Below are 27240 nucleotides of genomic sequence, written 5' to 3' on the forward strand. Positions count from 1 at the left end.
CGTTTTCAATTTGCTTCTAATGATAATATCCAAGCCGCATTCAAAACTACTTGCAGTCAATCAGATAGCTAATATCTATCTTGGTCCATAGTATTATACCTGTTACTAACAGGTATAAGGCAAAGTAAAAAATAAAACATGTTTCACGTCCGGGTTTTCGAAAAAAAGGAGGAAGAGGGGGCTTTTTATTTTCTATTTTTTATCACAAAATTGGTGTAAATACCCATAATTAGTGCTGTTTTAGCGTATACAATAATGCCTGGAAAAAGGAGGAGGCCCTTTTTTATTTGTTGTTCTGAGAGTTACACCCCCTCTAATGATCACAAAACCTTCCTAAAGTGTTTCTTGTATCTTAACAAGGCTATAGAATGCATCCCAACTTCCTAGACATATTTTTTGAAAAGTTATAACTGAATTTCACAAAATAAAAATATATTTGAGGAAACCTCAAAAAAGGAAGCGGGAGGGGACGTGAAACATGTTTATTTTTTTATTTGGCCTAATGAAATACACATAAATTGTTCCAAAACAGATTTGATGGATATTAATTAGCTAATTTGCATGTTTAATTAGAGAAAATTTGTTGAACTAAGGGGTATAATACCACATGTATGTGTTTTGTAATAATGTGTACCAATTTTGTAAATTTGACCAAACCTTTTTGTCCCAGATCAAATTTATTGTAGGTCCATACTGTTCTAAGATAATGTATGCAAAGTTTGAGGCCTATAGGTGCCTAGGAGTATACTTATGGAGCTACATTTTTTCCTAGGTCGAAATTTGGTTACTAATTGAAACATGTAAAAAACGTTTTTGAAAATAAAGAAAATAATAAAGACATCTTGTTTTCAAAGCTTTTTTTTAAATACAATTTGCAAAACTTTTTTTAAATTTTTTAATGTGGTATCAAAAGTACATACTAGTACATAGGGCCTATTATGTGTCTAATAATGAAAAACAAAACAAGAAACATTTTGATACAAGGATGATTTTTGGGTTTGCATTGCTTTAAAAGCTTCAAAGTCGGGGCAGTTTCCATTCATCTAACAACAACCAGGCCTGACAACAACAGACAACTCTGGAATTTCAACTTCCCCTTTTCTTTTTCGCAATCCTGGATTTCACATTGCTTTGGATAGGTCACGATTATGTAATCACAACTGGCAACGTTGTTTTGGCTGTCGACTTTCAACATGGCGCTGATCATTACGGAAAAGTTACGGTCAAAATAAAACTCATTTTCAACACAACTCTGTCAGAATAGCGAACTAAAATATATCTGGAAACATGGATTTCTGGAATAAGCCAATGTCGGAGGTATGGAGGGCTACAAAGAGAACATTCAACGAGATAATGGAGATAAACAATACTGATTTGTCGGCCAGTACATCTTAAATCGGGCGTCCCCAGTCTGAGCCCTCGATAAATCAAAGACGGTACACAACTCATGGTGGTAAAACAGCTTCTTTGCCAAGACTACAAAGACCACGAGAGTCTGTAGACATTGATGAATATCATATTGTCGTTAATGAATCAGAAGACGGGCCTGGTTTCGAATTTGAGGCCGTGGGTGGGCCGTCGAGTTGGAACGGAGCAGACGCGGCGGAGGCTCACGTCAGCAGGTCCCGTGTTTCCCGGTCACCGGATGACCGAGATTCTGCCTCTGGTTCGTTCTCGTCGTATCTACCACGTAATAGGTATAGAAGTAATTCAAGTGATAGAGCCTCAATGAGGAACAGGAATGAAGAAGCTATGGTCAGTAGGCCGATATATCAAAGGTGAGTTACCAAGTAAGGCCTGGTTATGCTAAGTTATGGTACCGTACGTAAATTTATGAAAGTTTGAATTGCGTCCACCGCCCGGGGTCATTCCATCTATTGCACTAACCCGGGCACTTGCCCACTGGCACTACTCAAATATGTAGGGACACCCTGGCGAAGGGCTCAAAGTCCCCATTGGTCTTTACAGGGCCTTTCACTTTCAATTTTCTCAGCACAGAAAATATCAATTCTTTTTAATAAAGTTGATTTCCCTTAGAAATAAAAAATCAAACTTTTGGAATTGTTTCATCAAATCAAGAGGCACACAGTATTTGTTTTATGGCATGTTTTGTGATTCCCCATTGAGTGCAATGATATTAGTGTCTCCATCATGGAGGGGCATGATGGAACCCTGGCCTGAATTTAAAAAAAACTCAGCAAAAGTAACCAATGGGAAGAAGCGATCATACGTACCAGCGACAGAAAGCACTTCGAAACTTTGATTTTTTTTTAATTTCAAGAACTGCTATACCCCATAACAAATTCAAAAGAGACCAGTGGAGTACTTACAAAATCAAAACATGTTTTTGCATAAAGTTTCAAAGAAAAAATTTGACAAAATCATGGGGAAAAACCTGTTGAATTCTGCACTTTGAAGATGAATATATACTAGCAATAGATAAAATGTCATCATAGAGGTAAATTGCAATTGTACTAGAAATGAAGTAAAACAGTCAATTTAAGAAGGAAATTAAAAGTTTATCAAATATACCAGTAAAAAATGAAAAAAGTTGATTTAAATCAATTGATGATTTTTAATCGACAACATGATTTTCTCAAACAACCCTGAAAAACAATTTAGGCTCTTTTACCCAAATTTAAAATGTGAATCACCCAGTTGGGCGTAATTTTAAGCGCTTGACTAAAAATTGACCGATTAATATTATGGTCACAAAACCCATTGTTTAGGCCTCAAAACCTTCACAATTGAATTGAAAATCCAACAAAATTACTACCATGGCCTGACATTTTACTTAGGTACCGGTACATTAAGTGCATGGTTTTTTGAGTAGCAGCAAGTGATCGGCAAGTAGCCCAATTGTGCACCTAAGACACACACAGGGTGTTGGCATCACAGGTTATTGTGGCAATAAGTGGGGGATGAATTTCTCATGAAGTTGTACTTTTAAGCTGAAACTCTGTCATCAAGTAATAGAGAATCTCAACTGTACATGGATGAGTTAGAATAAGGGATCACTGGCATAAAGGGACATGCCCTGTAGCATACCAGAACTGAACTGGGCATTTTAATGGGGTCATTCTGTTTGGAAACTGTTATAAATATGGTGGGTGGGCTGGAGAGGAGAGGAGGGGGGTTCCACCAGGCCTCAAAATCCTTTTTTGGAAGAGGGGAAGGTTACTTTTGAATAACTTTGAGAACTTTCCAATAATACTTGCGGGGGCTACTTTCAAGATTATGGGGTTTGGGGTTAAATAAATACCTAAATCCCCATCTATTTAGAGTCACAAGCATCAAAATAGATGGGCTGGGCATTTTAATGGGGTCATTCTGTTTGGAGACTGTTATAAATATGGTGGGTGGCAGTGGGAGAGGAGAGGAGGGGGATTCCACCAGGCCTCAAAATCCTTTTTTGGAAGAGGGGGGAGGTTACTTTTGAATAACTTTGAGAACTTTCCAATAATACTTGCGGTGCTACTTTCAAGATTTTGGGGTTTGGGGACACAATGGGGGGGGGGTAAATAAATACCCTAAATCCCCATGATCTATTTTGAGTCACAAGCATCAAAATAGTTCACTTTCCTATTAGAAATTGCCCTGTAATTTAATTTTTGAGGGCTATTTTGTCATTTTGGGGGATATGGCCGGGTCATTCAGTTAAGGATGTCATTGGGTGTCGGCTTAGAATTTTAAAAAGGTCATTGGGTGGAATTTCCAAACTGGCCACATGTCCCTCACAGATGAGCCAAGAAGTGGGCGTCCATCACTTTCGGATGATCACGGCCACAGTGAAGAAATTCAAGAAAGTGGAGGATCTTATCATGAAAAGGTTATGCGCCTACATCTAGCGCCACCTGTAAAGAAAGTAAACATACTTATGAGACTATTTTTGTCAGTGTAATTACTAGTCCTTATGTACATTATGGTCCAAAAATGGTCTCATAAGTATGTTTACTTTCTTTACAGGTGGCGCTAGATGTAGGCGCATAACCTTTTCATGATAAGATCCTCCACTTTCTTGAATTTCTTCACTGTGGCCGCATCATCCGAAGGTGGTGGACGTCCATTTCTTGGCTCATCTCTGAGGGACATGTGGCCAGTTTGGAAATAAAATATAAAAAAAAGCAACAGTGCCATATGATGAGCAATCATCACCGTAGATAGCTTTCATTTCATCATAGATTTTCTGAGCATTGTAGGCCTAACCCTTCAAATGCAGGAACTTAATCACGCTGCGTGCCTCAATTTTCACCATTTTACAGGTTATGCGCCTACTGCCCATCTAGCGCCACCTGTAAAAAAAGTAAACATACTTATGAGACTATTTTTGGACCATAATGTAGAGAAGGACCAGTAATTGTACTGACAAAATTTCATCGATATAGCTCCTTCGCTTCTTGGTGATGTCAAAAACTTTTGGATACCCCCTCGTACAATGTAAACAACATGGTCACTATTTGATTGATTGATTGATTTGCTCAGTTGATTGAATAAATTGATTGATTAGGATTAATCCATTGTAAATGGTTAATTTTTTACAGGTCTACATCATATGATAAAGCAATGGCAAATGATCTTGATGATGATGATGAAGAGGAGGACCAGTCAGAGAAAATGAAATCCAAATTGATGTCAATGTGGAATAACATGAAGTATGGTAGGTATCATTAGGCCATAGATAATTATTTGTTTTGGTGCTCAATTCTGAAGTTCATCCATATGTTTCTTTTTTTTATTTTATTTTGATTTGAAAGTTCCAGCAATTCATTATGATGATAAAAAGTTAATTTTAAAGCAACATGCATCACTTGAAAGAAGTTTTGTACTACTCTACCCATTGGAATGATTTGAGCCACTGACAGTAAATTTTGCTGATATGCGTGCTGACTTTTCCAGTTCAATTTAACCAGCGATTCCCGCTGTTGTTTTGGCTCCACTCCAGCACCCCTGGTACATGCACGGATGCCGATATCTTGGGTGTTTGGGGTGCTGGCGATCAACGGTCCCTAGCACCCCTGAACACGCCCAGTATCTTGACTATGCGATCAGGATCGTGTACAGTACGCGTTCTGTAACTGTCAGTCACCTCAGGTCTATCACCTCGAGCTTGACAACGATCTCTGAATAGACTATCGCCAAGTCTTGTGTGTAAATAAATAATTCTTGTGATTGAAAGCATGTTTTCTTGCATTCTTGGCCAGGATCGCGGGATTGGTTGAAATCTTTAATGCATTTTAAAATAAATTAAGTTTATGACTGGGCTAAAAATATCATTAAAAATAATCGTTCAACATTTGAAAAAAATATACTACAGTGGGCTTGAAAAAAGTCTAACCGTGGATGCAGCAAGCGACAAGCTAAAGTGCAATTTTATTGCTTGAGCGTTGAGCTTATGCGATAAAACCAGTTGAAATTCATGTTAGTGTTCCAGGATACGCAATGGCAGGGCAATGGCGGCTTGCATACCAGGTACACATCATTCGACTAGCTGTCATATCCCAATTTAGTTTTTCCCTGATGAGTGATGATCAATTTTGATATTCATACCTCATTTTTGTCCAAAACAACTGCTAGCAATGCCAATGTTGCAAAAACATATCAGATTGGCCTCATCAATTCATGGAAATCCTCCAGACGGGAACCAAACAAGTAATTTTTTATGCAGGGAGTGTGGTCTCAGGTCCGGGAAGAACCTGCATTTTGCAACCATGCTAAAAATAGCTGTGTTGTATTTGTGTAGATATGTGTAAATAATGTAATCATTGATTGTTTAATTGTGATTAGTAATTAGCCAGGTTTGTTCCTGCTGGTTTTTTTGATCCCCGGTGCTGAACCAGAAAGTAAATAAAGAAATTATTCAAGTATGAAAGAGACAAATATTTTTATTTCAAACTCAATTCAGAGAGTGCTGCAGAAAGGAAATAGGTTAGGAAAAAAAGTGGAATCCAGGAGGCTCGTTTCAGGGAAATTTTGGTACTTCCAGGGAAATTTTTGAATTGGGAGGGGTCTGAGGGACATTTTTGAATTTAGATTGGTTTAGAGTGAAAAATTAAATTATGCTTCCTCAAACCTTATCGTAAGAAATACATTGGACATCGTGGGGATTATTTTGACATTTTGGGGTGTACATGTAGTAGGCATGTCCACTAAAAATTGAAGTACTTTTAAATTGATTCAGACCTAACTTATTGGCTGGGAATTGATGAAAGAAACATTTTGGCGTTTAAATAATCTTAATCGGACGTTTCATTCCAGAGATATGGCCTTTCGAGTGTCACAGTTTTATATCTAGGGCTGCTAGAACAAGTTAAAAAGTTAAAGTCCAAAAAGGAATACTAACAGAAAGTGCAACTTTAAGGTACTTTTTCTTAATGTACGGTATTTATTAACTAGCGTTATCTGGAACATTATATTTGCTTATAACAACATGAAAATAAGATCATCCTGAAAATTTAATCTATTTTGTTGACATATACAACAAAAATATAAGACCTCAAAACCCATGGTTTGTTTGGTGAAACCTCAAGCATGATCATAGATGGCCGCCATGGAAAATATCTCCATAGAGGAGATGAACAATAAGTGCATTATTTCAAATGAATAGCAGTAGTCTTAAACATTGTTCAATCTTTTAAGGTCAGCACATTTTATCTTCAAAAATTATTATATTTCATCATGGCATAAGTTTGGTAACATTAATCACTACCAATTTTGAGAAATTTGCTCCAACTCAAAGGTTATCTTTACTACATTGAGCAGTACACTGTGTGTGCATGGAAGCCATGATCACATGATGATGGATAGCATATGAAATGGACATGGTAGTGAGAAGTGCACAGGAAGTCCATGATTTGAGATGGGCCGCGGTCCCGGGCCGCGGTAAGCTTAAACATTCTTAAATTTCTTAACATCCTGTACATTTTGTCTGCAAAAATAGTTAAATTTTATGAGTATGTAAGTTTGCTTGTCTGATTCACTCCAAATTCGGAGATAATTGCGTTTGAACACCTGATGCACGGAATGGTGTCACTTCAACCTGTTGTAGTTCTCATCTCATTAAATTTTTCATTAAAAAAGTTGATCTCTTCATGAAGGAAGGTCCTCTCTATTTAATGACCAAACAGGAAAAAGTTTGGTTAATGTTTTCTGGTGGAATCAGGAATTTCTTGAAACACCCTGATATAGGCCTACATTTGGATCAAAACAAGTATATACGCCATTTAAAAGGCCTGGGATTTCTTGTATCGATCAGTTTCTCCATAGACAATACGTGTGTGAGTGCACGCACACAGTAAATGAAAAATCGTTCTAGTGGAAACTGTATTGAGAGTGGGCATCCCTACATGTAGTAGTATGACTTATACATTTGTACATGTACATGTATCAGGGATGGATAAGAATTCCCAGTTTCTTATTTCTCAACCCACAGGTGTGCAAAATTGAATAATTGTATTGTTGGGAGAGGCTTTTCTTTATCTGGCTCTTTTTCTTCATTCTGTCTCTTCATACAGTCCAGCCAGTGTTCGATTTAGAGGGGTTTTACATGCACAAATGCATGTAACTTTGGCTCTGTGCATGTAGAATTTTGCCTGTGCATGCAAAATCTTGTGTTATTCAGCCCATTTTGAGGAAAAAATCAGTGTTGTGCATGTAAATTTTATTTTCTAAATCAAACCCTGAGTCCAGCATATCCATATCTTAAGGTTTTAAGCTTAGCTTGAGCCTGGTGCCATCAGGACCCCAAGTGTGTGTCCTGTCCACCAGGATCAACTAGTTTTAATATCAAACAAAATGTATTTTCCTGGATAGAAAAACAACCTGGAGGATAGTTAAGTAGTTGCACCCCTCCCCAGCCAGGGAAGTCATGTACATTTGTATGATGCATAGCTTCCTGTTTTCCTTTTTAATTTTGATAATAGAGACATGAAATCAAAATTGAAATATTTCAATTCGCCTCTGCCAAGCTCTGGTTTCGTGGGAGAGGTTTGCAATAAATGACTATGGTGCTTTCCAGTATTTCAACATGGACATGGTCAAGCATGAAGTATTTCATAATTTCAGGCAATTTGTGCACCACTTTCAAAAGTGACAATATCTCTCTTGAACCACAAACCTTTTTAAGTGTTAAAGCCACAGACTAATAACTTCCTAATATACAACGTTTATGTCCTGTATGGTCAGATGCAACCAGATCACATGCCATCTTCAATTGGTGTAATGGGCCATTCCATTTAAAATCCACACTACCCCTGTGCAGTAGCGGCGCCACTGGGGGCATGGAGGGGCAAATTCCCCCAGTCAGAACTTTTGCCCCCTGTTTCCCCCCAATAAAACCCAAAATTACAAAAATTTCATCTTTTGCGTTAATTTTGTGCAAAATTTGTTGATTTTGCCCCCCTGAAATTCACTTTAAATTTTTTGTCCCTGAATTTATTTGGGAAAGAACATTTCGTCGTTGGGTAGGAAAAATCTTCTATTGGCTCCTGAACATGTTTAAAGCAAAACCTCTTACGTAATCTGTTGGCAGTTTTGTAAAAACATGTTCAGAGGCCAAAAGCACATACGAGGTTTCCCCTGCCAAACAACGATTTTTCAAGCAAAACAAAACCTGACTGACTGGCAGACCTACCCTACTTGGCAATTCCTTCGTCCTTCGCCCTTCGCCCATTTTTCTTTTCATCGCCTAAAATAAAATAACTACATGTACAACAATAGTAATCTGGGGGGGCAATTGAGGGAGCCCAAGGTGAAGCCACTACAGCAAGCTGCTTTGAGGAGAGTAAAGCCACGAAGCAGAAATATTGACAAATTTACAATTGTGGTCCCATCTAGGGGTCCTTGGAGGGCACAATAAATGACATACATGTAGGACATTTGAGGTCCTACGTATGTATCATAATTATGTTTCTTCATAGTAAGGAGGGTGTAAAACATTGACAGCTAATAAATGATCTTATCCATAAAATTTACAGGTTGGACAGTGAAGAGCAAGACAGCATTCAGTCTGCAGAAACCCATCTGGTTCCTTGGAAATTGTTATCAGCATAGACCATCAGGTTTGTTTGTTTGTTTGTTTAATTCTAGATCAATCTTTTGTCACAACAGTTGCAGCACAATATTAAAGGAGTATTTCGTGATCCTACATGTAGCATCCTCTTTTTATGACTTTTGTCAGTAGATATCGACGAAAAAAGCTTATTCCCAAAATTTCAATTGATTCTGGATTTGCGTTAGCGAGTTATGCATGATTATGTGTATTACACTGCTTACAATGTGTTGTAATTTTGCTCTGGTGTACCAGAACGTAATTCAAATTTCACGATGTTTTTGCGAAACAAATTAATCTGCAAGAAATTTTTTGTACATAAACATTATGTGGTCAGACGTTTCTAGTGGTATGAAAATCTCAGTTTTTTTCGAGAAAAGTGGGGGGATGATGCTGTGGATTACGAAATACCCTTTTAATGTAATTGTATGTGTGCATTAGTATGTGGTGATCACCTTCAAACATGGAGACTTTATTCCAACTAGGGATGTTCCTACAACCGGGGATGTCACTAATACATTGTGCGGTAATCGCTAGGAATCGCATGTACTGCTTGTATGGACATTTTTTAGTGTTGTTCATTTGATTGCCATTCATAAATGATCAGCATGTATCAGCATAGGAAGTCAGGAAGTCTACATGTTCAGGTGATAGGCTGATAAGACATTGATTTTTATCATAAGAGAAATCACTTTTTAACATGGACTATTCCAGGTGATATCCACAACCCCTATGGAAGACATGACTTTAATCTTCCACATAGGGAGTGAGACTTTCAAATGGGGCTTCCTGAATGAGTGACTCCATTTGAAATTCACACCCCCTGTGATTAAGGTCACACCTTCCATACAGGGTGTATGGATTTCAACAGGAATAGCCTATTAATGTTGCAAAAGAACTCAATACCAAATTTTATTACCAAATACCCAAATCACTATACCGTAAAACTCAGTCTACAAGCATATAGAGTGATTCTGATTAAAGCTACATTAATCCAGGTGCCATTATGGAGTTTGAGCAAATAAATTACGGATCCAAGCATATACAAACAAGTATTATTTTAAGACCAATTGTATTGGTATATTTACGCTTGCTTCGAATTAATTTAGCTTTCATAAAAAACACTATATGCTTGTAGACGGGGTTTTACGGTATAGGCACAGTTTTTTGGCCCCCACACATATGTGGGGCTTATGTTATCATCCAAATGTGTCACCTTACCCAATGTACTCAGACCGGATGCTAAAAGTAAATGTAAACTGGACCAGATAAGTTTTATATCAAATTAAGAATAATATTTATTTATTCAAAAAAAAATAGTCTTTATGACTTTCAAAAAAAAAATCTTACAATTTGTTTCTAATCTAAGGATACATATACTTTGAATTTGGCAGAGATCTCTTAATTTTTTATAACGTCCAAAATATTGTCTTTTATTTGATTGAAAAAAAAAATGTGCACGGTTTCCTGTTACCGGTTTGCTATGTATACGCAAATGTTCATATGACGAAATCCGTGATATAAATTCAGATGAAAAGTTCACACCATACGGTCTTCATCGAAGCTGAAGCTTGTTAAGATTGATGTAGAGTACAGGTTCCAATGATGCTGAAAAGACTTCTCGATGCCAAACGAGTTTCCCAAACCTAACGGAAAACGGGGACTACAGATTTAAAATAGACCAAAAAAGATTCTAAGTTTCCGAAATTCTGTAGGCCTTACTTTTAATCAAAATTGGGTTTCCTTTCTCAACTTTTAATTCAAAAGTCGTCGTGCTCAGTTTGATAAAATTGTTTGTTTTTTTGTTTGGCTGACCGGTTCTTTGTTTGTCCGGGCGGAAGCAAAACCATTTATACGCCTAATCAACTCTGCAGCTTTAAAAATGCAATAGCCGATCAACTTCAAATATGGTATGGTGATAGGATATGGTGGCCTGATGTGCTGTATAGTTTTATGTCATGTTTTTTGCGTATTTATGAATATTAATGAGCTGATTTGCATATTTTGCCTACATTTTCATTAATCCACTCTGCAGCTTAAATGCAATAACCCATTAACTTCAAGCTTGGTATTGTGATAGTATATGGTGGCCTGATGTGCTGTATAGTTTTGTGTCATATTATTTGCATATTAAATAAAATAGGCGGGGGGAGTGAGGTGGACTAAAATTTCTTAAATGTTGGCTATGATAGGCCAGCTAATCAGAAACAGGTTGCTTGTACTTGAAGTTACCCCTCTCCATATGGGTGTCGACTGCAGACAACAAGTTTCAAATTTTCTTTTTAGAATTGTACATTTTCATTCAGCATATTTGGAATTGGCATGAAAAATGCATTGAAATGAGTATGAACAAGCCTACAGTATTAGTTCAGTGGCTGTTTAGCTCTTGATATTTTGAGAAACTTGAACTTCTTATGTTGAAGCCTGTGGCCAGCACACAGAGTCTTAAAATCCAGTGGCCTCAATTCAAGACCTAATAACCAACTTCAACTATAAATATTGTATCTAATTCCTTGGGTTGCCAAAAAAAAAAAAAAAAAAATCCCAAATCGCGGGTCATCTCAAAGAAAAGGCACCCAATTTTTCTAAAACCATTGATTTCTATGGGACATAGAACTACTGAAAATTGGATATGTTAGTGTGGAATAAGTCTCCCATTTTTTACACCCATTGGTTCATGTGGGACCGGAAAAGATCAATTCTCAACGAGGAAGATTCTGTAAAAGTCGCCCGATTGGGCTATGAAATAGCGTGTTTGGAAACTCTTCATGTTGCTTCTCAGACAGACTCTATATACCGAACTTGTAGTAGTGGTCATATATACCCTGAAAGAAAATATGCCCTAAATCTAGCCCATCTATCCCAATACAATGTGGGAGTCAACTGCTTAACAGTGTTGCCAGCTGATGCATACATTGTGTGATGGCAAACACTTTGTCTCAGGCGGCAAATGACTCTGATAGGCGGCCAAAAAACAACAACAGCCTGTGTTTTGCAAAAAGTGCTCGATTTACGAAAAAGAATCTACCGTACAAAAAAAAACACTGGTTCATGTAAACTAAAAAAGTTACATACACACTACCGTATTTCCTCGAAAAGTCGCCCCCGGGGCCGGGGATGTTGCATTTTCCAAACGGGGGCGTTTATTTAGAGGTCATTAATTTTTTGGAATGATAATTCCTGTTGAAATCATTAGGCAAGCTATGAACTTGGGAACGATGACTTCCGGTTCACATCCGAGTTTATACAGTGTAAGCAGATTTTCGCCAATTACTGACACCATTAGCAACCATGTATGCACCTTGGTAAGCTTACTACACAAGATAGCATGGAAATATCAGCATTTTTTAAACATCTTGGTTGAAAAAAAAAGACTATTCGCGGAAATACGGTATATATTTTACATGCACAGCGTGCATATGCACACAATTGTTAGGACTAATGTAAGCAGCCCAGTCATGTGTTTAGTGACCGATGCTGGCAACACTGAACGTAACCTGTGAATCACAGTCTTCTTTACTCCGATGAATTAATGGACTTCCTGTCAGTGAATACATCATGATGAGCAGAAGGACATTATTTGTAGCTGTTTAATTTCATAGACAAACTGTGTTCATGATAGCAATAAGCTATTCCATTTAAAATCCACACTACCCCTGTGGAAGATGTTCAAGATATCTTCCACAGGGGGAGTATGAATTTCAAATGAATTGAACACATTAGGCAGCTCCATTTGAATTTCATACACCCTCTAAGAAAGATTCAACCTGAATCTTCCATAGAGGGAGGGTAAATTTCAAATTAATGTGCTCATTCCATTTGAAATTTATACTCCCCCTGTGGAAGATATTTTCAAAATCTTCCACAAGGGGAGTATGGACTTTAAATGGAATAACCCAATGCCACATTTTTGTGGAGTAGATATTTCATGACAAGTTTTGAATTTGCAGACAGGGTTGCCAAACTCACAATTTGGTGGCCCAATTGAGCGAATTTGGAATATTTTACCATTGACTTGTGAACATATCCTGTCCTATAGAATTCAATGGTTTAAAGGGGAAAAAATGGGGTGACTTTTCAATTTGGCTCCCACGACTTCCAGTAGTTTCCTGACACATAGAAACCTATATGGTTGAGAAAAATATTGGGTGACTTTTCGATTATTTGATATACATGATTTGGGCTGAAATTTTTAGGCAACACTGTTTGCACTTGGTTACTCTAGAAACTCTATAATTATAGGAATTCTTTTAAAATCTTCACCCCATATGTATTAAATGTGTATGTGGTCCGTTGCCTAACACTATTGATAATTAATGTGTAGTGTCTTTTACATGAATATAAAATGTAAAGTTTGTAAAAAAGGTTTTGGAAAAATGTCAAAAGAACATGTCATACAGTAATTACAGTTATAAATTTGTTCCTTGTTGCCATGAGAAACTAAAAACAAAGATGGCTCAAAAATGGTATCATGTAGAGTAGGATATTTTTGTGAGCCTTTTATTTTCATGCTTTTTGCGATTATTTTCAGAACCGCAAAAATATTGTTTACCCATATGCGTTAATATATAGCTGTTACACTGCACAAAATTAATACTGGTAATTAGATATCCTGTTAATGTATTTTGTTGTATCCCATCCCTGCATATCTCCCTTTCTTATATTATGAGGGTGACCAGGAGACCATGGGCCCACTATTTTCTAAAGACCCGAGGTTTAGGTAGGCCCATAGGTTTTAAATAAACACATAGATTGGAATGTACCATGCCTGTTCCCTCTAAGCGTACTTGAATCTTTTCTTTTGTGTATGCTCGCGCTATTTGCGCTACTTTTGAGTTTGCTCATGCAAACCTGACTTAGCGTCGACCCCCATAGACAACATGCCTACATTCCGCGGTATGGGTAGGCCCATGAGCTCCCATGACACTCTGTATGATCTCTTACACAAGGTTCCGCTCTAACTCTGTCCTCAGTTTTTCATTTGGAGTGGCACCTCTCATAATTCAGTACTCTCAGGTTGAGCGAAAATAGTAAAACTAGTAAAACCACCATCAGACCATCTTTAATTCATAAAGGGCTAATAGTTTGCATCATTTTCTGAATAATGAGCAGTCAATATTCGTTTTTACATAATATTATTAATATATAAAAATACTCAAATTAAATTGCATCTTTATGTAATTTTTTACACAGATCCAGAGCCTGTGTTACACCCAGGCATGGAAACGGTCAAATCACCTCAGATGGAGTTATTCAAACAAGACTTCACCTCGCGACTATGGATGACGTATCGGCGTGAATTCCCACAACTTGAGGGGTCAACGCTAACAACAGATTGCGGGTGGGGATGTATGCTGAGATCAGGGCAAATGCTTCTGGCACAATGTCTAGTTACACATTTCCTGGGGAGAGGTGGGTATTTTAATCCCATGAGTACTACCTGCCGATTGGCCAAAAAGGAGTTGTCATTATCAATTTGACCAATCAGCAACATTGTTAGAATAATTTCACCACACAAAAAAAAATGGGGTGAATTATTTGCAAAGCTCCATTCTGATTGGTGATTAAAGTAAAGATATCATGTAATTGACCAATCAGAGCCAATGTTAGATCGGCAGGTACATGTAGTGCTCAGTTAAGCTATATTGAGATACAAGCTGTGATCACATTTTGAAACATACACCCGGCGGAACTTAGTTGCTGCAAGTCGCTAGGAGTAGCGGTGGTGCTGTCAGGAGTAGTGGCAGGCGCTGCCAGGAGTAGTGGCAGTGTGAATGATAGTCAGCGAAAGTTCCGCCAGGCCTACGTCTGGCGATTTACTTCTGACAAATGTCAAGAGTAGGGAGCTGGATGTAATCTCCGCCAGTCATGTAAGTTGCAATGTGAACGCTGTTACGCCTGGCACCTGGTGTAAGTTTGACTTTTTTTGGTCGGAACTAAGAAATTATATATGGCGTGCTTGAAAAAGGTCACAGAAACACTGGAAGTGGTAGCCGATGTTTGCGCCGACCAGAAGTGAGTGCTTACGGTATTGGTGGAACTGGTCGGCGTAGTGGTAGGAGTAGGCTACATTTGTAGGTGTGGACATGTGGTAGGAGTAATGAAATATTTGGAATTTTTATCAATGCGCGTCACGCCAATGAGCACATCGTTTAGCGAACATACTTATTGTGCATCCAAGTTTGCGTGATGTCAAATTACGACATCCCAGGTGTACTTCCAAGGTTTATGGGATATACCGAAAAAGTCAATCTTGTAGGTGTAAATTCCCACCACTACCACTACCACTTTTCAACACCTCTCGTAACAAAATAACACAATTTTGGCAACTACTACCACTAGCATCATTAACCTTCAGAGCTCTGCCACCCATCTTAGGATGGTGTGATATGGTATAAATGTTTTAACCCCATGAGAACTAAGTTTTCATTATCAATTGGACCAATCAGCAACATTGTTAGAATAATTTCACCACACAAAAAAATTGGGGTGAATTATTTGCAAAGCTCCATTCTGATTGGTGATTAAAGTGAAGATATCATATAATTGCCCAATCAGAGGCAATGTTATATTTGTAGTGCTCAGGGGTTAAACCTTATAACTTTTATTTTCAGATTGGAATATATACAAAGAACAAGCAGAAGAACAGGATAAATACCACCATGAGATTATCAGATGGTTTGGTGACCAACCCAGCGACATGAGTCCATTCTCTATTCACAGACTTGTCAATGTTGGCAAGAGTTCAGGAAAGAAAGCTGGCGATTGGTACGGCCCTGCGTCTGTAGCACATATATTAAGGTAAATAAAGATTATTAGATGGTTTGGTGATCAACCCAGCGACATGAGTCCATTCTCTATTCACAGACTTGTCAATGTTGGCAAGAGTTCAGGAAAGAAAGCTGGCGATTGGTATGGGCCTGCGTCTGTAGCACATATATTAAGGTAAATAGAGATTATTAGATGGTTTGGTGAACAACCCAGCGACATGAGTCCATTCTCTATTCACAGACTTGTCAATGTTGGCAAGAGTTCAGGAAAGAAAGCTGGCGATTGGTACGGCCCTGCGTCTGTAGCACATATATTAAGGTAAATAGAGATTATTAGATGGTTTGGTGATCAACCCAGCGACATGAGTCCATTCTCTATTCACAGACTTGTCAATGTTGGCAAGAGTTCAGGAAAGAAAGCTGGCGATTGGTACGGCCCTGCGTCTGTAGCACATATATTGAATTAGGTAAAAAGAGAAATGACTAAAACTGTTCTTATAAGATCTCAGAAGGAATTGCCATATTAAACTTTAAAAATATTATAATTTGACCATTCCTGTGTTTATTTGACAGAGATGCAATGGAGACAGCCCCTGATATGAATCCTTTATTTGAACAAGTGTGCATCTATGTAGCCCAGGACTGTACAGGTATGTATGGGTAGAATTTCATTGTTGGGCCCTTGAACATGTTTAGAACAAAACTGTCAAGAGGTTACATATGAGGTTTTGCTTTAAACATGTTCAGGGGCCAATGACACATAGGAGGTTGTGTTTAAGGGGGCATGGTCCGATTTCAGAGAAGACATCCTACGCTTCCCATAATGCATTTCAATTTTCTGTACTGATTTGCTATCCAATGCAAAGTACATGGATCGATAGCAGCAAAAAGTACCTCGGTGAACACAGCACATTCAGATCTTGCAAAATATGTTTATTTCTTGGCTATTGACCCATATTTAGCCAGTCTAAAATTGGCTTACAATTAACCAATGAATTGTCTAGAATGTATGTGTGAGTGATATTATATGATTTATTGAGCCAATCAGCGACATGATAAGGCAAAACTTATTTTATTAACAATTAACATTGTTTATGCCTGGCTTATCACAACCAATTATGCACACTGTTATATAGTGTGTACGGGAGTGTGTATGTATGAACACCGATTTAAATTTATGGCTCAGAACTGTAATTAAACTTTTCTTGAATTTTCATATCAAGTCATAGATTGATAGACAGTGCACAATCTGAGGTTACTGTTCCGAACCCAGGCTACTTTTTGTACATTACAATGCACACAGTCTGTAGTATGGCCCTCTTTAACAATACACGTACTGTACGGACTAAAGCAATGTATCAACATGTCCATCAATAGCCTCAGATTGAGCATGTTATGTGGATAGATTTTGTTATGGCTGCCTTTATTGATTGGTAGCACCCTTTCAGAAAAAAAAATGAATAAATCACTTAACGTTATTTTCTGTTCTTTTTACAACAGTTTATAAACAAGATGTTATAGATCAGTGTCGCAATAGATATCAAGGTTCACCAAAACCAACATATAAAGACAGGCCGCCAACTCCGCACGTGTCAAAGAGGAGCGAAACGCAGCATCACGACGCACCGGACAACCAGTCTTCCCAGCATGCAATAGGCAGTAGCCGTGAAACTCTTATAAATGGTCATCATAATGTAGACAGGTCACATGACTCTTCCCATACTGCCAGTGATATGAATCAAAGAGAAAAAACAGTGCATGATGGGATGACGTCACAAAATGCAATACCTCAGAAACAGACAATGTACATTCCACGTGGGGAGAGAACAGTTGCCCATAATGCTTTTGGGTATTCTGCCAGTGCAAACGTAACGAGGTACCATAGAAGTACATCTAGTTGTGCAAATAGTTCCGTATCCAATAATTCATTTGGGAAGGAGAAAAGAACTAAGTCGGAAAGCGACGTTGGAGGTGTTTGTCGCTTGACAGAGACTGTAGAGCATCCGATTTGTCGGAGAAATGCGGTGAAAGAATTGAAACAAGGTGCTGGATGGAGCGGGTCGTATAACAAAAGCGAACCGAAATCTCCTGTAAAAACGGAACACAAGTGGAATTGGGCAGAGTCTAGATATAATTCACAAACTTCTTCCCATGGTACATCTGGGCATGATCATAGCTCCCATAATGCATCTGGTTCTACCCACAGTTCCCATACTACATCCAGCCAGGACCACCAAACTTATGGGAATCATTCCCATCACCCATCTGGACAGGAGTTACATTCCCATCATGCATTGGGACATGGCCAATATTCCTATAATGCGTCTGTTCATGGACAAAATGTACCTTCGCAAAGTGCATCTGGACAAAGACCAGAACAAGTTTCCCACAATGCATCTCTGCTTGATCAAGACCCCCTTTCCCTACTGCATGCACGTAAACAAAACTCACAACCGCTTTCTAACAATCTGTCAAGGCTCAAGACAGACCCACTTACCCATAGTGCACCTGGGCATAGCCAAAATCTGCCTACCCATAATGCATCTGAGAATGGGCATGAACCTATTTGGAGGCGCCGGTCTGAAGACTATCAAAGTGCAGCTCAGTTCAAGAGAAGTAGTCAGAGCCAAAATCACAGTCAATGTTCCCGAGAAGCTCAGTTCCCACGAAGTAGCCAGAGCCAAAGTAGTCAGAGTCAATGTTCTCGAGAAGCTCAGTTCAAAAGAAATAGCCAGAGCCAAACTATTCAGAGTCAATGTTCCCAAGAAGCTCAGTTCACAAGAAAGAGCCAGAGTCAATGTTCCCAAGAAGCTCCATTCACAAGAAGCAGGCAGAGTCTATGTTCCCGTGAAACTGAAATTAGTGGTGCAGCAGATGAAAGAACGCAGTCACCATGCCATAAAAAGTAAGTTTACTTGTATGCTCTGGTTCCACATTGAATGTATTTTGTGATCACATGATAACAAGGACACAAGCAGTTAGTTTGTCATTCACTACTGGTTTGAATACCGTAAAAGTGGTAATTTTCACATGCGTAATTATTTGCGCTCTAGCAATTTTGAACTACTTTGATTGCTTTTAAATTCGCAATTTTGAGGTTTTGTATATAGACCTATCCATAAAAAACATATTTGCGAGTTTTTATTTTCGCTGTAGCAGTGTTGAGTGTGAAAAGCGCAAAAGTTAATGTTCCGCGAAAATTGTCCACTTTTTACAGTGGATGGGTTTAATCAACCAAGGAATCATTGAAACCCATTTCAACTACTCTTCTTATTCAGAAACCAATGTTCTGTGACATTCCTCATGAAATAAGCATGTGAATTATATGATCTTTAGCTTGTTTTCTTTGTTGAAAGGGATTCAATCATGTTTCACTATTGTTCATCACCGTTTACAAACTCATGTCTGGTGAGCCTGCATGGTTCACCTACGCAGACGACCCGGGGCAGACGACAGCGATGAACAACAGTAAAACATGATTGGATCCCTATATTTTCAGGTAGTGAAGACCCAATTATGCAGGCCAGCAATTACTAATCTGATCTCCAATCAAGTGCCTATTCCCCGGCCTGAACCAATGGGCTATTCCATTTAAAATCCACACTCTCCCTGTGGAAGATTTTGGAAATATCTTCCACAGAGGGAGTATGAATTTCAAATGGAATAAATGCATTAGGCGGCTCCATTTGAAACTCGCCGTCCCTCTGGGGAAGATTCAGTTTGAATATTTTGCAGAGGGTATATGAAATTCAATAACTGCTAATGTGTTAATTCCATTTGAAATTCTTACTCCCCTTCCACAGGGGGAGTGGGGATTTTAAATGGAATAACACAATTCTGTCTGCAAGATGTATGCAATGCAAGAAACATCTCTTCAAATAATAATCATGATAATAACATTTTCCCAATGGTGCATTTACCATACATTTAGTTAAAGTTTAATGCGAAGGGAGATGGCAAGCAAAGTTTTGCAAGGTCGGAGCCAGAGATAAAAATATGATCGTCTGATGATTAACATTCCTGTGACAGCCTGTGATTGGTTAGTAGCGCGTAAAAGGATGCTTGATTCATCTTGTGCCTTCATTGGACAAAAGAAATTTTTCCAAGGCAAAAAGCAACTTTTCTAGGCATTTTAATTAAGACCTAACTTTTAAGATGGTTTGTATATTTGAAGGTGCAAAATTAACCACAGGGCATGCTTTTTCACCACTGCATCCAGAAATTTCAGTCATCACAACAAATCGTAAACAAATGGTTTTTGAGTCTACTGACATCATCAGATGCAAACTGTTTTTTGTCCCTGACTCTGATTATAGCAGGGGTATAACATGTGTTATTTTACAAACTATTATTCATCTTGATTAGTGCCCCCTGTACAAAAATGTATGTAACAGTGCAGAATGCTGCTCCCAATCAGCAGGGTTGTTTGACTGAAATCATGCCGATTTAAATCACATGATTTTTCAAAAAAATTATTGATTTAAATCAACTTTTTCATTTTTTACCATTTTTGATCAACTAGTTAATTTCTTTCTACAACTTTTGGATACAATTTAATACAATACCCCACTGGTGACATTTATCTATTGTTATAATTTCATCTTGAAGGTGCAGAATTCAACAGTGTTATCCTATAATATTTGCCAAATTTTACTATCCAAATGTAAAATTAAAAACATGTTCTGAATTTTTGTAGATACCTGATAGGATTGTGTATATGTCTAGCATTCCACCGGTGCCTTTTGAATTTATCATGGGGTATAGCAGTTCTTGGAATTAATTTTGTTGTTATTTTAAAAAAAAATCAAAAAAATCATCAACCGTGCCAATCAGCATTCTGCACTGTTACATGCCTACAACATCTTACAAGTGACAACTGTCTGTTGATAAAATTTATTTTTTACTATTTCTCTAACATTTCATGATATCACCTATTTTAGGAGTGATGAGCAGACGACAGAAGTCAACAAAAAGTGGTGTGCTTTGGTACTGCTAGTCCCTGTAAGACTAGGAGGCGACGAAGTCAACCCAATTTACGTCAATCCGTTGAGGTCGCTCTTCACGCTGGAAAGCTGTATGGGCATCATCGGAGGAAAACCGAAACACTCGCTATACTATGTAGGATTTCAAGGTTGGTAAAGGAAAACAGTGAAAAACTTGTGTGGTTGAAGAGGGGATAAGGGGATTACCCAAAAAATCTTTTTCCCTAGATACCCCCCCTGCACTGCATAATTTTAACTTCAAGTAACATTGTGAGAATCAGCACTCTAACGGGAATATGGATACGGACCTCTGAAATTCCTCAAAAGACACATGAAATTCAATATTGGTTGAGGGGTCCACTGAACCACCAACCTTTTTGGAGTCAAATGAATCCCTGATAACCTGTGTTCAAAATTGCCTCCTTTGAAGACTAGAGTCAAAGAAAGTGGTAGTATGGGTGGGAAGTTGCTTACTAATGTCTTTTTGTTAGTGGAAATAATAACCAGGGGTATCAGAATCTGCTGGGTGCTAAGAAGGCACCCTTGAGCAAATTGAGTTATTGAGGTCAAAGACGAACAACTTATTTTTTTGTATTTTATAACTTGATCAAGCATTTTCATATTTTATCCCCCATATGACCTCAATAACTCAATGTGAGGTCAATAATAATTCAATTTGCTGAAGGTTGCATTCTTGGCATCCAGCCGATTCTGAATCTACATGCCATTAGTACACAACTTCACAGTTATACTTGGTCTGTAATGATCTCTATTGTCGACTATAAAGGATTTGTCGCCTATTCATTGATACATGTATATGCAATATTAATTTCACGTTGAAACTATGTCATTTTATTTTTCATCCAATTCTAGATGAGAAGATGATCCATCTTGATCCACATTACTGCCAGGGTGTGGTGGACATGAAAAGCAGGAAATTCCCTACCTATGTAAGTACAATTTTGTTGCTCTTTTGGTAACTTAAGCAGCATTTTTAGCAAACTGAAACATTTTTTGGTCGGATATCAGGTAAAAAAGATGATACAGGCAATTCCATCTAATTTGCACATGATTGCTCTTGCCAGCGTTGTTGGAAAAATCTACTACCAGCTTGCCGAAAAATTTGAGAAGTTATGTTATTTCTAACACTTTTATTGACATCAGTTCCAAAAATGTTGAATGCCAGAGAATGTATCTTACCCTTCCCAGAATCCTTTGCAACATGATGCATCACATCATTACGTCAAATGACTCTCCTATTACTTTGTACAGGTTCCCTTTGTTTTCATGATAAGAATATGGCTAAATTTGGGTTCATAGTCAAGAAATAAACATATTTTGCAAGACTTGGATGTGTTCTGTTCATTAAGGTACATTTTGTCACTATCGACCCATGTTGCACTAGATTAGCAAATCAGTACAGGAATTTAAAATGGGGGAAATGCATTGTGGGAAGTGTAAGATATCTTTTCTGGTTGAATACGGTAGTCAGTGTGTTTTGGGGTACAGGCAGCCAGATTACACTCGGTTTCAGAGAAGAACGACAGTCCCTTGCTCAGATTGACATGAGCGCCCTGTTAATGAGCGACATACACGGAGCTTTGTGTTCCCTTCAAGGGCGCCGACCAACGTTTTAACGCATAATCGGTCAATCAGATTATCGGTCTGTTGCTATGATTGTCAGACGATTGATTTAGCCAATCAGAGCCCCACTTCCGTGTTTACGCTCTGCACGCTCTCAAAATTTAAACAACTGCCGTTCTTCTCTGCCAGAAACTGTAACCATCTCTGTCCCAGCTAATGCAATTAATGATAACTCTCAGTGTCGACTGGAGAGATTCAAAAAAAATTTTAATTCAAAAGTTTCAGAATTTGGAAAATGCATTAGAATGAGTACAAACAAGCCTAGTATTGGTTCAGTGGTTCTTGAGATAGCTCTTGATATGTTGAGAAAATGACTTAAAATTTGGACTTTTTATGTTGAAGGCTAGCACACAGACTGTTAATATCCAGGATCTGCCTTTTATATTCATTACTGTTTCCTCTTTTTCCAGACCTTTCACTGTATGTCTCCTCGCAAGATGCGTATCACAAGCATGGACCCTAGCTGTACAGTCGGATTCTATCTCAAAACGGAAGAAGATTTTGAAGAATTCTGCAAAACCATTCCTGAGGTATGTACAAAAGGAGTGTCAGGGACTGTCTTTTGGAATTTGCAGGAGAGTGTTAAAGTTAAAAAGCTCTTCTGGAGCCTTCATGGAGAGCTACTTAGAGTAATTTATAATAGAATGTAAGGAGAGAATGGTCAACTAAGGAGAGAATGGTCAACTAAGGAAAGCTAAAAATCACTCTCCTATATCAGATTTAAGGAGAGCAGTAGAGAGTGATTGCTCTCGCTCTCCTCAAAAGGCAGTCCCTGGCTCAGTGTATTTATCTCGTAGTTATGATTCAAATAAGACTATGCAGATAATAATGTGTCTGTGGTTGTGAAATTGTAAATTTTAGCGGGGTAGCTCTGACTCCTTCAGGACAAAGTACCTAAGAATGAGACATGTAGGCTGCCCGTTGCCTGCTGGTGGCACTTTTCAGAGCCATTCACTGAATACGGTCTCTTATCAACAGAGAACAAGCAGATCTCACCTATCTGCTGATGTAAAAGGTTTGGTGGCTCTGAAAAGAGCTGTTCACTCAAGACTGTCCCTTGTCAACAGAGAACAAGCAGATCTCGCCTATCTGCTGATGTAAAATGTTTGGTGGCTCTGAAAAGAGCTGTTCACTGAAGATGTGCTGATAATATGCATATTATCACTGATAATATGCATGATATTATTATTAGGTACACTGAAAATATTAGACAAATAATTGATGTGGCCTTACTATTATTTGTTTGTTCACAGGTTGTAACTCCAGCTCAAAGCAATGGTGATTATCCAATGTTTATAGTCAGGGATGGGCACTGCTCAGACTGGCAAGAGAGTTCAAGTTCAAACGATTCAGACAGTAAGAAAGATCGCTACCTACGTATACGCCACATTGACGAGGATGGGCGGCTGCTTGCGCCGATGAAGGAGTCAGAGGATTTTGTGTTTCTGGAGTCGTGATGGAACGCCACAGAGTAAAAACAGATTGGAATGTGGTTTGTAATTTGGGAGCTCAGGAATTGGACAATATTGGGCACACTGCATACAAAGCAGTCTATTTTCCTTGTACAATGCAGGAGTTGGATTTCAAAGTTTTTTTTTGAGAAGAGTGCCAATTTGCAATTGGGTTTGCAAATAGGTACAATTAATATTCATGCTCTACAGTAGATTACAAATTGAGTCGCCATTCAGGTAACCCCATTTGAAATTCACACTCCCTGTGTGGGAGATTAAGGTTATGTCTTCCACAGGGGGTGTATGGATTTCAACTGGAATAGCTTATTGCTACATAATCTGAAGGTATAGTTGGTATATTTTCCACTCTGTGAGTGATGTAAACGTGACAGAGTCCGGATTCTTTTAAACTTTGGTTCTCCTCAAATTTGGTAATGGCGCAGGTGTGTATTTCGCTGGTTGCAGTATTGAATTGCGCACATCTACCAGAAAAATCATCCAGAAAAATACAGCACTAATTTTTGGGATTAAAAAAATAATATCCTGTTTTGCCAAATGAAACATAGCTAAATCCCAATCCTTTAGTTAGTCCTAACTAGCAATTAAAATCAAATTTTATATTTTCACCAATTTTTGGAAATAAGGGCCCAAAACAAGCAATTTTAAGGTGTTTTTCGTATGCTGTGACAATCAAGCCCAAAGATTTGTACTAGTCTAATTTCAGTTTATGCATTCTAATTTTTGGAAAAGACATTACATACAAGGGCGGCTTGACGGCAAGCTTGCAGTGCAACCGCATAGAAGCACTGACGTAATTAATTACCAACCTTGGGGTGAACCGTAGTCTAGTCTAACACATGGGTTCTCAATAGACAGCCTACTGACCAGTTTTGAAGCAGCTCTGAAGTGGTTGTCTGCATCACATATTGTCGTATCTCTAAAGGCTGCCTTGTGTGATTTTCATTATCATTCTTGTATTTCACAATTATTTCATACTTTAGAATGCTTCTTTCTTTTATTGATGGACATGAGATTATAATATTGTAATAATACTTCAAAATTAAGATATGAAGTTAATTTTACAGTGCATTTGTCACAATTTGATGACAATAAAAAAACCTCACACATGGCAGCCTTTTTGAGATAAGAAAGTATGTGATGCAGACGACGAAATTGACAGTAACAGCAACCTTCAAACACATATTTTGGAGTGATTGCCGAATAGCGTGCAACTCTACTAGTCTTATTACTAGACTGACCTACCCCAACCGTAAACCCTAACCCTAAACTCCGTAAATGAGGACTGGTTCAAGTCTAGCAAGTTGCACCCTATTTGGTAATTGTACCCATATTTTTTAAATGTGTTTGGTAATTGAGAAACATACATACCAGATTTATTTGAATATTTCTATTCTATTTTATTTTTCGTCGTTGAGCAGGATAAAATCTTGTACTTGTGGCCCTTGAACATGTTTTAATTTAAAACAAAACTGCCAAGAGGTTACATTGGAGGTTTTTCTTTAAACATGTTCAGGGGCCAATGACACAGGTTTTTACTGCCCAACATTGTTTTGCTTCTTTTCCTTTGTGTTGTTTGTTGTACATGTATATATACATGTACATGCAGAAGTACATTTATTGTACAGAGAAATTAATACAACTATAAATTATATGTATATAACGCTATCACAGAATGTAGGTCAAATTATATACTGTATATTTATACATAGCAAAACTTTATTGACATTGTAACTATATGAGCTTCACTGTCATTTTCTGTTTATACTATTCAGTAAATTACTTCAGCAGTGTCCATCTGGTCTGTCTGATTACGGCGTAAAAAGAACTAAGTCACACGATTGACCAGCGAATGAGGTGCCGATGTGATGCTGACATGATTCAATTAACCAATCAGGACCGCACTTCAATATACGCCATAAACTACGCCAAATTGGCAGACTGATGAAGAACTGTGCTGAAAACTATAGTATACAAATATTGAATGTTACGTTTATGAGTACAATGGTAAGAATATTTTCAAGAGGTAAAATATGGACAGTTTCATTCAACGAGGAATTACCGAATTGAATGAAACAGTTCATATTTCACCAAATGAACATTTTGTTTCCTTTGAATGAAGAAAAACATTGAATATTTGTTTTATATAACTCATATATAAATTTATTTTCTTCCACTCAATTTTATAAATCACCAGGAAAACAAAATAAATGAAAAAAAAATCCAAACTCTATTTATTTTAGAAGCAACACCCACACCCATAATTGGTGAGTCTATAGACCACTTGACATGTGACGATCGACATTGCCCGGCAGTATGCACTAAAATTATGGCAATTTCCATTGTTCTTTGCCCTGCAGTGTGCATACGCATTGTAGTTTGCATTTTCGGGCACATGCATTTTATATTGTCCACCACATTTCATATAGTACAGGAAAGCCATTGAACAGTGTAGCAGTTCATTCAAGCATATCGATAGACCAGTCCCTCGCCTTTGATAAACAATCATGTCAAATGGTCTATAGGTGGTGACTGTGCATACTATATGGTCATTTTCACAGTAAAGGGTGTAACTTTTGATTTTTTGGGTCAAAATTTCAAACCACTTAAATATGTTTCTGTTTACTGAAAACATGCATAGAAGCAACTTAAATTCCAGTAAAATAATGTTTCAAGGCTTAAACCTTTTGATTTCTAACAAAAAATTTGACATTTCCACAACATTTTGGTTAAAATCTAAGAAAAAATGTATTTTACATAACCTCAGAAAATTATGACATAAAAGCTGGAATACATGTGAAATCCCATTCCAAAGTAAATCAACAGATATAAGTTAAATTTTATACCATGTTTTGCTATGTTTGTAATTGCAGTTTTGAAAATTTTTAACATCAAGTGTCATTTACAATGGAAATTTCCAAACCTTAAACATATTTTTTAAGTTTTAATTGGGTTCCTAAAATAATTTGAATGTCTTACTTCATGTACAAATACTACTTGATGAAAGGAACCTCCCAGCCAAGTTTCACAGAAATTGGAGTTATTTTTTAGAATTGGCAATTCAAGCGATTTGTGTTTCGGAGGCTTCAGTTAACAACACAGGTGATCATAAAATAAAATATTTGGCTAACCACTACAAGTTGACATAAAAAATAGGTAAAAAATATCACAATTACCAATTTTCTTGCTTTGCTTCTAAGTATTGAATTTCAGTTGTGACAAAAATTAAATTATCACAGCAAGTCATTTTTTTTGTTTCGGAGGCTTCATGTTAACAATTGTAAAACATTGCAGAAGTAGTTTTTTTGAAAACAACAGTGTTGGGATCA

At 37.7% G+C, this 27240-nt stretch overlaps 1 protein-coding gene across 1 annotated transcript; it reads left to right on the plus strand.

The window, feature by feature from the left end:
• Window positions 1–1396: 1396 nt before the first annotated feature.
• Window positions 1397–24483, plus strand: LOC140146201 (uncharacterized). Its single transcript, XM_072167984.1, has 11 exons — window positions 1397–1778; window positions 4542–4657; window positions 8973–9056; window positions 14240–14458; window positions 15661–15847; window positions 16390–16466; window positions 17317–18721; window positions 20757–20947; window positions 21672–21748; window positions 22853–22972; window positions 23696–24483. Exons 1-11 carry the CDS (start codon window positions 1729–1731, stop codon window positions 23897–23899), a joined length of 2730 nt encoding a protein of 909 aa, XP_072024085.1. The 5' UTR covers window positions 1397–1728; the 3' UTR covers window positions 23900–24483.
• Window positions 24484–27240: the final 2757 nt, after the last annotated feature.

Source organism: Amphiura filiformis, chromosome 2 (genome assembly GCF_039555335.1).
Source record: "Amphiura filiformis chromosome 2, Afil_fr2py, whole genome shotgun sequence".
Taxonomy (NCBI): Eukaryota; Metazoa; Echinodermata; class Ophiuroidea; order Amphilepidida; family Amphiuridae; genus Amphiura; species Amphiura filiformis.

What these genes read in the sequence shown, in the direction of transcription:
- LOC140146201 (XM_072167984.1), top strand. Translation starts at nt 1,729, where the DNA reads ATGAGGAACAGGAATGAAGAAGCTATGGTCAGTAGGCCGATATATCAA. An exon ending in AGTAGGCCGATATATCAAAG is followed by an intron (nt 1,779 to 4,541) that starts GTGAGTTACCAA and finishes AATTTTTTACAG; the next exon opens with GTCTACATCATATGATAAAG. An exon ending in TGTAGCCCAGGACTGTACAG is followed by an intron (nt 16,467 to 17,316) that starts GTATGTATGGGT and finishes TTTTTACAACAG; the next exon opens with TTTATAAACAAGATGTTATA.